The 10,358-nt window shown below is 38.6% G+C and overlaps 1 protein-coding gene and 1 pseudogene across 2 annotated transcripts in view; both read right to left on the bottom strand.

Annotated features, from left to right (window-relative positions):
* LOC132660639 (L-lactate dehydrogenase C chain) overlaps positions 1 to 10,072 on the bottom strand; it is a 43,028-nt gene extending 32,956 nt beyond the window's left edge. The window contains exons 1-2 of one of the 2 annotated variants that reach the window (XM_078433291.2): positions 9,904 to 10,072; positions 9,520 to 9,654 (exon numbers count right to left, since the gene is read on the bottom strand). In XM_078433291.2, coding sequence (XP_078289417.1) covers positions 9,520 to 9,645 — 126 coding nt within the window. In that variant the 5' untranslated portion in view covers positions 9,646 to 9,654; positions 9,904 to 10,072. Of the gene's footprint in view, positions 1 to 9,519; positions 9,655 to 9,738 lie in introns of both variants that reach the window. The other variant, XM_078433293.2, reaches the window with a different exon arrangement.
* Positions 4,751 to 8,373, bottom strand: LOC132661526 (twinfilin-1 pseudogene; annotated as a pseudogene).
* Positions 10,073 to 10,358: the final 286 nt, after the last annotated feature.

Raw genomic sequence — 10,358 nt, forward strand, 5'->3', positions numbered from 1 at the left:
CCCCTCAGATTCCAGTGGCTAGATTCCAAAGATGAGCAGTAAGGGAAAGGGATCAAAGTCCCTATTTACTACTGTCCATCTGACCTTTCTGGAAAACTGTAGATTCTAAAACATACTAAATTATGTGAGATGTGTGTGTGTGTGTGTGTGTGTGTGTGTATACATATATATATATATATACACATATACGTATATGTGTATATATATATATATATACACATATACGTATATGTGTGTATATATATATATATATATATATATACATATATATATATATATATATAATATGAAGAGGATAAGGAGTTTCACCCAGAAGGATCAAATATCACTTCTTTTTTTTTTTTTCATGAAATTTATTGTCAAATTGGTTTCCATACAACACCCAGTGCTCATCCCAAAAGGTGCCCTCCTCAATACCCATCACCCACCCTCCCCTCCCTCCCACCCCCCATCAACCCTCAGTTTGTTCTCAGTTTTTAAGAGTCTCTTATGCTTTGGCTCTCTCCCACTCTAACCTCTTTTTTTTTTTTTTTTTTCCTTCCCCTCCCCCATGGGTTTCTGTTACGTTTCTCAGGATCCACATAAGAGTGAAACTATATGGTATCTGTCTTTCTCTGTATGGCTTATTTCACTTAGCATCACACTCTCCAGTTCCATTCACGTTGCTACAAAAGGCCATATTTCATTTTTTCTCATTGCCACATAGTATTCCATTGTGTATATAACCCACAATTTCTTTATCCATTCATCAGTTGATGGACATTTAGGCTCTTTCCATAATTTGGCTATTGTTGAGAGTGCTGCTATAAACATTGGGGTACAAGTGCCCCTATGCATCAGTACTCCTGTATCCCTTGGATAAATTCCTAGCAGTGCTATTGCTGGGTCATAGGGTAGGTCTATTTTTAATTTTCTGAGGAACCTCCACACTGCTTTCCAGAGCGGCTGCACCAATTTGCATTCCCACCAACAGTGCAAGAGGGTTCCCGTTTCTCCACATCCTCTCCAGCATCTATAGTCTCCTGATTTGTTCATTTTGGCCACTCTGACTGGCGTGAGGTGATATCTGAGTGTGGTTTTGATTTGTATTTCCCTGATAAGGAGCGACGTTGAACATCTTTTCATGTGCCTGTTGGCCATCCGGATGTCTTCTTTAGAGAAGTGTCTATTCATGTTTTCTGCCCATTTCTTCACTGGGTTATTTGTTTTTCGGGTGTGGAGTTTGGTGAGCTCTTTATAGATTTTGGATACTAGCCCTTTGTCCGATATGTCATTTGCAAATATCTTTTCCCATTCCGTTGGTTGCCTTTTAGTTTTGTTGGTTGTTTCCTTTGCTGTGCAGAAGCTTTTTATCTTCATAAGGTCCCAGTAATTCACTTTTGCTTTTAATTCCCTTGCCTTTGGGGATGTGTCGAGTAAGAGATTGCTACAGCTAAGGTCAGAGAGGTCTTTTCCTGCTTTCTCCTCTAAGGTTTTGATGGTTTCCTGTCTCACATTCAGGTCCTTTATCCATTTTGAGTTTATTTTTGTGAATGGTGTGAGAAAGTGGTCTAGTTTCAACCTTCTGCATGTTGCTGTCCAGTTCTCCCAGCACCATTTGTTAAAGAGACTGTCTTTTTTCCATTGGATGTTCTTTCCTGCTTTGTCAAAGATGAGTTGGCCATACGTTGGTGGGTCTATTTCTGGGGTTTCTATTCTATTCCATTGGTCTATGTGTCTGTTTTTGTGCCATCAAATATCACTTCTAAGCTAACTGATAAGAAAACGAGATCATGTTCATGGATCCAGTTTTTACATTAGTCCATGTATATGTTTGGGTCTGAACAGGAAAACAGAACCCACTCCAAGCATTTCAACAGAAAGTATTTAATACAGGGAATTGGTTAGACAGCTGCTGGAGGGCTGAAAAGACAAAAAGGGAACATCTGAGGTAACCCAGAGCTAGCACTCACAGTTTGAAGCCACTAGCCCTAAGACTGAGGGAAAAAAGAGAGAGACTAAAAGGAGGCACTTCATGGAGCCAGGCTCCGACCTCTGGAAGAGGCAAAACCTGGCTGCTATTGGTACCACTGAAAGAGCAAAATGAGGCTGGGCAGTCCAAAAGAAACTAGAATCTAGAACCAACTGCTACCACTGAGGCAAAGGGGACTACTGTGACCAACACAACAAGCAAACAGGAAGAAGGTGGTCATGTCTCCACTCCTACCTTCCAACTTCTCTCTAGTGCCCCCTATTGGCAGAACCTAACAAGATGCCGACTGGTAAAGGAGAAAAAGATTACACAGAGATCCAGCACCAGCAACACAGAGTAAAGAAAGTTGGATTTGGAGCTGAGTGACAATAATTTAATAACCAACACAGTCTGCTTTTAAATTATATTTCCAACTTGAATTATTTCTTTTCTTAACAAGTTACCAGACAATTCTCTTTTCCTTTTTTTTAAAGAGAAAAAAATTGTATTGCAATATAAAATGCACTTATAAAATGTCTATAGAAGGCATGTAATTCTTTACTGCTATATAAATTTACTGGGAATATCTTATTCACCTTTGGTTGTTATGATGTCACCTAAAACATACTGTAAACACTGAGTTATACTCTATAACAAATGTATCACTGATTTCCAGAAATCTTGGTTTAATAATAATTAAAGACTATATAATCACATCTATATTCTGAAATGTCCATTTACTTTCATGTAGTGTAAAATCTAGACTACAATTTCACATGAATGGTACAAAAAGATATTCACTACCAAATTATTTTATACCTTCATGACAGGTTTAACATTCTTTCTGATTGAAAATACAGCTTCAGCTATGTTCCGAAACACAGCTCTAGGATTCTCAATGCAGTAATTTGTGTATGTATGTGTCTATGTGGGCACCCATGAAACAAGTTAAAGTTTATCTTTAGAAAACAAGTGCAACATTACTGACAGTTATTTTGCATGTTTAAATATTATAGTCTGATTATCTGTAAACAAACAAAACCCCACACAAATACTCTTAACTCTAGAAAAAAGTCCTGTCAACCTATAATTATTCTAATATGCTTTACTTGAACACACATGGAATTTTTGAAAGGTGCATATAGTACCTTACATAAGGCATAAAAAGGTGTTTCATATTTATACTATGAAATGTCCATTTCTAATATGTTTTATGCAGCATAAAGTTTAGATGAAGAAATTCTAAATCTTGGATCCCCATAGTTCATTTTTATTTTTTTTATTTTTTATTTTTTTAATATGCTTCTTTTTTTTTTTAATTTTAACGTTTATTTATTTTTGAGACAGAGAGAGACAGAGCATGAACAGGGGAGGGGCAGAGAGACAGGGAGACACAGAATCGGAAACAGGCTCCAGGCTCTGAGCGGTCAGCACAGAGCCCGACGCGGGACTCGAACTCACAGACTGTGAGATCATGACCTGAGCCGAAGTCGGATGATTAACCGACCGAGCCACCCAGGTGCCCCCCCCCCCAAAGTTCATTTTTAAAAACTCCTCCAGGGGCGCCTGGGTGGCTCAGTCGGTTGAGCGTCCGACTTCGGCTCAGGTCACGATCTCGCGGTTCGTGAGTTCCAGCCCCGCCACGGGCTCTGGGCTGATGGCTCAGAGCCTGGAGCCTGCTTCCGATTCTGTGTCTCCCTCTCTCTCTGCCCCTCCCCCGTTCATGCTCTGTCTCTGTCCTAAAAACTCCTCCAAATTACGGCTCTTGCAGCAGGTTTATCAGATTTAACATGGCGTAGTATTCTAACTCCTTCTGTTTCAAGTATCAAAAAAAAAAAAAAAAAAGAGGCTCAAAATTTCTAAATTTCTGTAGGTTGTAGCTGAAATGCAAAGCTTTAAAAACAGTTAAATGTGTTTTGAAGTAAGATATAAATTGAAATAAGATTCTTAAGTGTTTAATTTGTGTTAGGCTGTTAAGTACTAAGACTTTCCAACAATTTTATTAAATCTGAGTATGCTTAAAAGTAATAAAGAACACAATTTGCCTATAAATATGTGGTTCTGGAGAAAAATCAATCTTGATGTTTAAAACTCTTTCAACATTGTTGACTTTAGTTTTGTTTAAGGATATTAACTTAATATTCAATCTGAACATAAATATTTGGCCTCACACTACTTATAAGGAAATGACTTACTTTTGAAAAGGAAATTTTGCAAAGCATTAGAGAGAGAATTTATTAAAGCTGTTCAAATATGTCTTTCAACGTCATCAGAAATCCTGCAGCATAGAAAATATCTGGTACCTTTAAGGTTTCAGAGTGAACTGATCTGAAATTTTAATGCCACTTTAAAAACCAAAAAAGTCAAATGGAAAAGACTGCTGCCATGAAACACTGTTTCTACAAGTTGCAGACATGACCCCACAGGCTGAGTTAAGCATTGCTTCTCAGAGTCAGCAACTTTCCACCTTTACCCAGGCACACTAAATTCTCAGTTTAGAAAATAATCTAACGTGGTCCTTAACATATTCATAAGTAGTATGAATATTTTAAGGTCTTTCTTCCTTAAAGAAAAGATTTGATGTCTCACTACAGAGCAGTAAGGAGGGTATCTTACTTTGAGACATTAGACTTTCTGGACTTGGCCCAAGTGTATAAAATTTTAAGAGTTATGTGAAAGTATGGAATCATTATTAATCTGTGAAAACAGTGTGACAAAAGTAAACATCACTATGTCGAACCCTCTTCTACCTTTAACTCAAAAATAGAAATCATGAGTCTTCTATAGCCTTAATTTTAAAAATACACAGAAGTGAAAAGCGTTATTTTTCAAAAAGTACATTTTTTCCCTACTATGTGTCAACATGGAGTGACTTCAGTTCTCCTGTACTAAAAACTGGACTTAAAGAAAAACTAGTACTGCGATGCTTAACATAATGATTTTAATCAGCAGTGGCTTCACTTTCAGCTGGCCCCCTAATAAGTCTTCGAATTCCTTTTTCCTGCAGGACCTTTGGGTTTTGCAAAACTGCTTATGTGCATGCTGCTTTGGGTGTGCTTCTTCATACAGGAAGCCTGCTGTCAACTCATCCCCATCATCTATCTCGATCTTTCTAATGACATCCATTTGTAATTGTCTTTCTACAATTTCTAGCAGAGGGCTCTTGCGGCTAGAATACAGCACCCATTCTCTTATACTGCATGTGTATTCAGGCATTGGGTAAATAAAAACTAGGGACTCCAAACAGTCTCTTTCATGGGAATGTTTATACAGAAAGAAATGGTAACGTGCTGAATCCTTGGGAAACCTCTCTGGCAAATCTTTTAGTTCTGTATTTGTTGTACTGGCCAAAATTATAATTTTATTTTTTATATCTATTTCTAATTGCACATAGTTGAGCTGTTACTTAATTTTTCCAAAGCCTGGAAAGCTTGAGAAATAGGAAATGCTACTCCTTGTAGTGTTTGATGCTTATGTCCACACCCACGTCCGTTTGTACCTCATTCATTTTAATTTGTCATAATTCTTTCTCAGCTGCAGTCTATGGGGCAGGAGATGATTGTGAGAGCAAGTACTTTTTATATCCGTGTAATGATATATCTTCCTTTACTGTTCCAAATACTTGATCTTTAATGTAGCCATCTCCAGACTCCTTTTTCAGAGTTGCTGTTGCTGCATACAGCATTTTTTGACAAACATGAGAATGATCTGGAGATCAAGGAATGAATATCCATAATTCTGAGAATCCAACCTGAATAATATATAGCACGGTTGTTTGTCCGCCAAAGGGGTAAAACAAAGGTATCATAATCCTTATCCCAGGAATCTGAAGGCTGACTATACGAGCCAATCACAAGTTTCTCATTTTCAACAGATATTTTTAGAAGTCTGTATTTTCCATTTCTTGCTCTTGCAAAGATATCTTTAACATCTTCACTTGCTTGGGTGCCGGTCTGATGGGACATGGCCGGGCCGTGGGCTCCCGGCTCCGGATCTAGTGCAGAGAGCCAAGACAATACTCTTTTCAAGGAAATCTTCCCAGCTCCATTTGTCTGGACTGTCAAAGGCAGATCTCAAATAATCGCAAAAGTTTTTGTTTTTTAAGAATTAACTATGAGTCATTTCTTAAACAGAAGTCCAAATAGAGAGTCTGGGTTTGTTTAGCCTGTTACAATCTTTTAAGAATAGTTATTTGGGGGCGCCTGGGTGGCTCAGTCGGTAAAGCATCCGGTTTCAGCTCAGTTTATGATCTCTCAGTCCATGGATTCAGGGGCCCTGTAAGGGCTCTGTTCGGACAGCTCAGACAAGGCCTGGAGCCTGCTTTGGATTCTGTCTCCCTCTCTCTGCCCCTCCCCCATTCTTACTCTGTCTCTCTCAAAAATAAGTAAACATTAAAAAAAAAAACAAAAAACCAAGAATTGTTATGAGCATCCCAGGATCTTTTCTCCAGGGAGTTCTAGAATAAATATAGTAAGGTAAGAGAATGGTAAGGTAAAAGTAAGAGAATAAGAAAATATATATTATCAATCTAAGGAAAACTGCTTTGGCCACTTTATTCTGTACAGGACAAGGAAGTAGGCTGTACTGCTATGCTTTAAAGTCCACCTTTCAATAGGGGTGCCTGGGTGGCTCAGTCGGTTAAGCATCCAACTTCACCTCAGGTCATGATCTCGAGGTTCCTGGGTTCGAGCCCCACATCGAGCTCTGTGCTGACAGCTCAGAGCCTAGAGCCTGCTTCGGATTCTGTGTCTCCCTCTCTCTCTGCCCCTCCCCCACTCATGCTCTGTCTCTCAAAAATAAATATTGAAAAAAAAATTTTTTTAATTAAAAATAAATAAATAAGGTTCACATTTCAATGATATATGCAGGTGTCATGGCACTCATTACAGCCCATATGTCCCTTGAAGTCAATAAACTATGTAAACATATATTTTTTAATATCCTTCATCACTTTCCATTTATCCCACAATGTGCATCAATGTGACCTGGGTATTTCCAGTCTACTGTGGATTCTAGTAGGAAATAAATGGGCTCCAACAACGGACCTTCTCTCACAACTGTAGTTCTGAAATTCCATGATGCCTTGGAGGAGGCTTTATATGATTCATTGTACTAAGCACTTAATAATTCTTTTTTTTTTAACATTCTATTTTTAAATAATCTCCACACCCAACATGGGGCTCTAACTTACAACTCCAAGATAAGAAGTTGCGTACTCCACTGACTGAAACAGCCAGGCACCCCATTCAATAAATTCTTTGTATCTGCAAACTCACACCTTTCAGTTTTATAATTTTATCTCTTGAATAATTTTCTTCCCTCTCTTTCTTTTCACTTCCTAGAAACGTCCATGAGTGACTGGACTTCCTGATCGGTCCTCTAATTTCCTCTAATTTCATCTCTTTTCTGTATTCCATTGTTGACATTCTTCTTTCCAGCAGCCCAGTAGAAGTAAGGGGGATTCTTGCCTCACTGTCCAATATACAGATTTTTACCTGATCCTACTGCTTTGTATAAGATGCCTGTCTTTACTGTCCTTGATGTCTTAAGTGTAGAACATGCCTGATTCAATTACTCCAAAGAATGTACTCCTCCCCCTTGCCTGCTGGGATGTGAGAGGCAGTTACTTGGTTGATAAAGGTGCAGAAGAGAATCTGGTGGCTTTCCTTCTCATCATATAAACTTTTAACCAATTCTCCCATGTTTTTCCCATCCCTCACCTCCACCTTGTGAGACAACTGGTACTTCCGATTCCTAAGCCTTTCTTGGGGTTCTGGAATTTAACTGGCTTGGCTTTTTGTCATCTTGCTCTGCCAGTTTTAAAAAAAAGTCTATATAATATCATAAAGCTTTTAAGAACACAGGATCTGTGTCCAGATTGCCAAGGTTTGAATTCTAACTCCTTCACCTACTAGCCACTTGGCCATGGGCAAGTTACTTAATATCTATGTTTCAGTATTTTTGTTTATAAATGGAGATAACAGCACATACCTCCCAAGGTTGTTATAAAGATGAAATAATATCTTTAAAACATTTAGAGAAACAAAAGACTTGTACACTGAAAACTACAAAACGTCGCCGAAACAAATTAAAGAAGACACAAATAAATGGAAAGACATTGCATGATCACGGGTTGGAAGACCTAATATTGTTAAAATGTCAACATACCCAAAGTAATCTACAGATTTAGTGCAAACCCCTATGAAATCCCAATGGCATTTTTAAAAGAAATAGAAAAAAACTCCATGCTAAAATTAATATAAAATCTTAAAGGGCTCTGAATGACCAAAACAATCTTGAAAAAGAATAAATCTGGACGTCTCATGCTTCAAACCCTATTGCAAAGCTATAGTCATCAAAATAGTGTGGCATTGGCATAAAGAAATATAGACCAATGGAATAGAGAACCCAGAAATAAACTCTCACAGGGGTGCTTGGGTGGCTCAGTTGGTTAAATGCCCAACTCTTGATCTTGCTCAGGTCATGATCTCATGGTTTTTGAGATCACGCCCCACTTTGGGATCTGCACTGACAGCACAGAGCCTGCTTGGGATTCTCTCTTTCTCTGCCCCTCCCCTGCTGGCATGCATGCTCTCTCTCTCTCTCAAAATAAATAAACTTTAAAAAAAAGAAATAAACTCTCACATATATGGTCAAATGATTTTTGACAGGAATGCCAAAAACCATTCATTGTGAGAAAGGAGAGTCTTTTCAATAAATCATACTGGAATAATTGGATATTTACATGCAAAAGTATGAAGTTGGACCTATACCTTACACCATATACATAATTAAAATGGATCAAAGATATAAATGTAAGACCTAAAACTGTAAAACTCTGAGGAGAAAACAGAAGTGAAAAGATTCATAACATTGGATTTGGCAATGATTTTTGGATATGACACCAAGAGCTCCTGCAACAAAAGTAAAAATAGATCAATTGAACCACATTAAAATTTAAAAATGTGCATCAAAGAACACTATCAACAGAGTGAAAAAACCATGGAATGGAAAAAAAACACTGGAAAATAATATAATTGATAAGAGATTAATACCTAGAATAGAAAAAGAACTCCTACAAGTCAACAACAAATACCCTGATTTAAAATGGGCAAAGAATTTGAATACTTCTCCAAAGAAGATATACAAATTGCCAACAGCCACATGAAAAGATGCTGTGTAAACAGAAAGGAAAATTAAAGGACTTCCATTGTTATTTTATCAAATTGGTACTTGGATAATGAGCATGTAATACTTACAATTTTAAAAAACTTTTTTAAATATAAGCTTCTGGGAAATACGATTTTCACCCATTACTCTTCCAGGAAGGCAAGGTATGGAATCATTTAAACAGAATATTAACGAAATAATGCAATCAATGTTTCTCCTATGAATAAATGTAAGTGGTCTAGCAATGCCTGGCTAGACCATGTACTTTATCACATGGTAAACTCCAGATAAATGTTTCTTAAATTATGTCAAAATCAGATAAGTGAATATATATTTGCTATCAAAAGATTAGCCCTACAACCCTGAACTCATCAACACCTACAAGACTTCTTACTTACCTTCAATAAGATACAAATAGCACAGGCCATGCCTACAGCACCAGTTCCGACAATGGTGATCTTACTCTGGGAGATCTTCTCTTCCCCAATTAGATTCTCAATAAGCTTCTCCTTGACAGTTGACATGTTGAGAACCTGATAGGAATAATGAAATTTCAGTGGAATCAAACTCCCTAAATTGATCACTGTCATAACTACACTGAAGACCTAAGGACCTACCTTTTGGGTTTGCAGAAAGTTGGAACCAAGGGTGGGGGGTCAAGGGGTGTGGAGAGGTAAAGCAAGGACCAGTCTACCTATCAGTAGTAGGGGTTGGGGAACCAATAAGCTTTTATTTCCCCTTGCCCTCGAGCCACCATTTTCACCCCAGTACTAGACACTCACAAATGCTTTGCCTGGCACAACTTAGCCAGAAAGCACAACACACCGCCTTTAAGGAAGATTTAAAAAAACAAAAAAAAGTAACATCAGAAGAAAAGCATCAAAGGCAGCTGAAGCGCGGAGCCCTGTAACGGTTACTCTCTGGACGGCCAATGCACGCACGAACGCCCCCACGCACGATTCCCTTTCGTCAGCACGCAAGCTCCGCCCCCCCGCTGGCCCAGGGGCAGGCACCTAGGCAGGCTGTTGACTCTGCTCCCCGCCTGTGGGGAGAGGGAGGGGGACTTTTCCAGGTGCCTGGGGTTGAGCCCTCTTCCCTGTGAAGAATTCTAGGCGTTCTTTAAGAGTGTGAAAAGGAGGGATATTGGGGTATCGTTTCGTTTCCCTCAGCCAGCCTAGGCCTGGGAGTGAGTTTAGCGTCGAGTTTTTGGAGACTTCAGGCCCCACTGGGAAAAAGC

This window comes from Panthera onca, chromosome D1, assembly GCF_046562875.1.
Source record: "Panthera onca isolate mPanOnc1 chromosome D1, mPanOnc1 haplotype 2, whole genome shotgun sequence".
In the NCBI taxonomy this organism is placed as follows: domain Eukaryota; kingdom Metazoa; phylum Chordata; class Mammalia; order Carnivora; family Felidae; genus Panthera; species Panthera onca.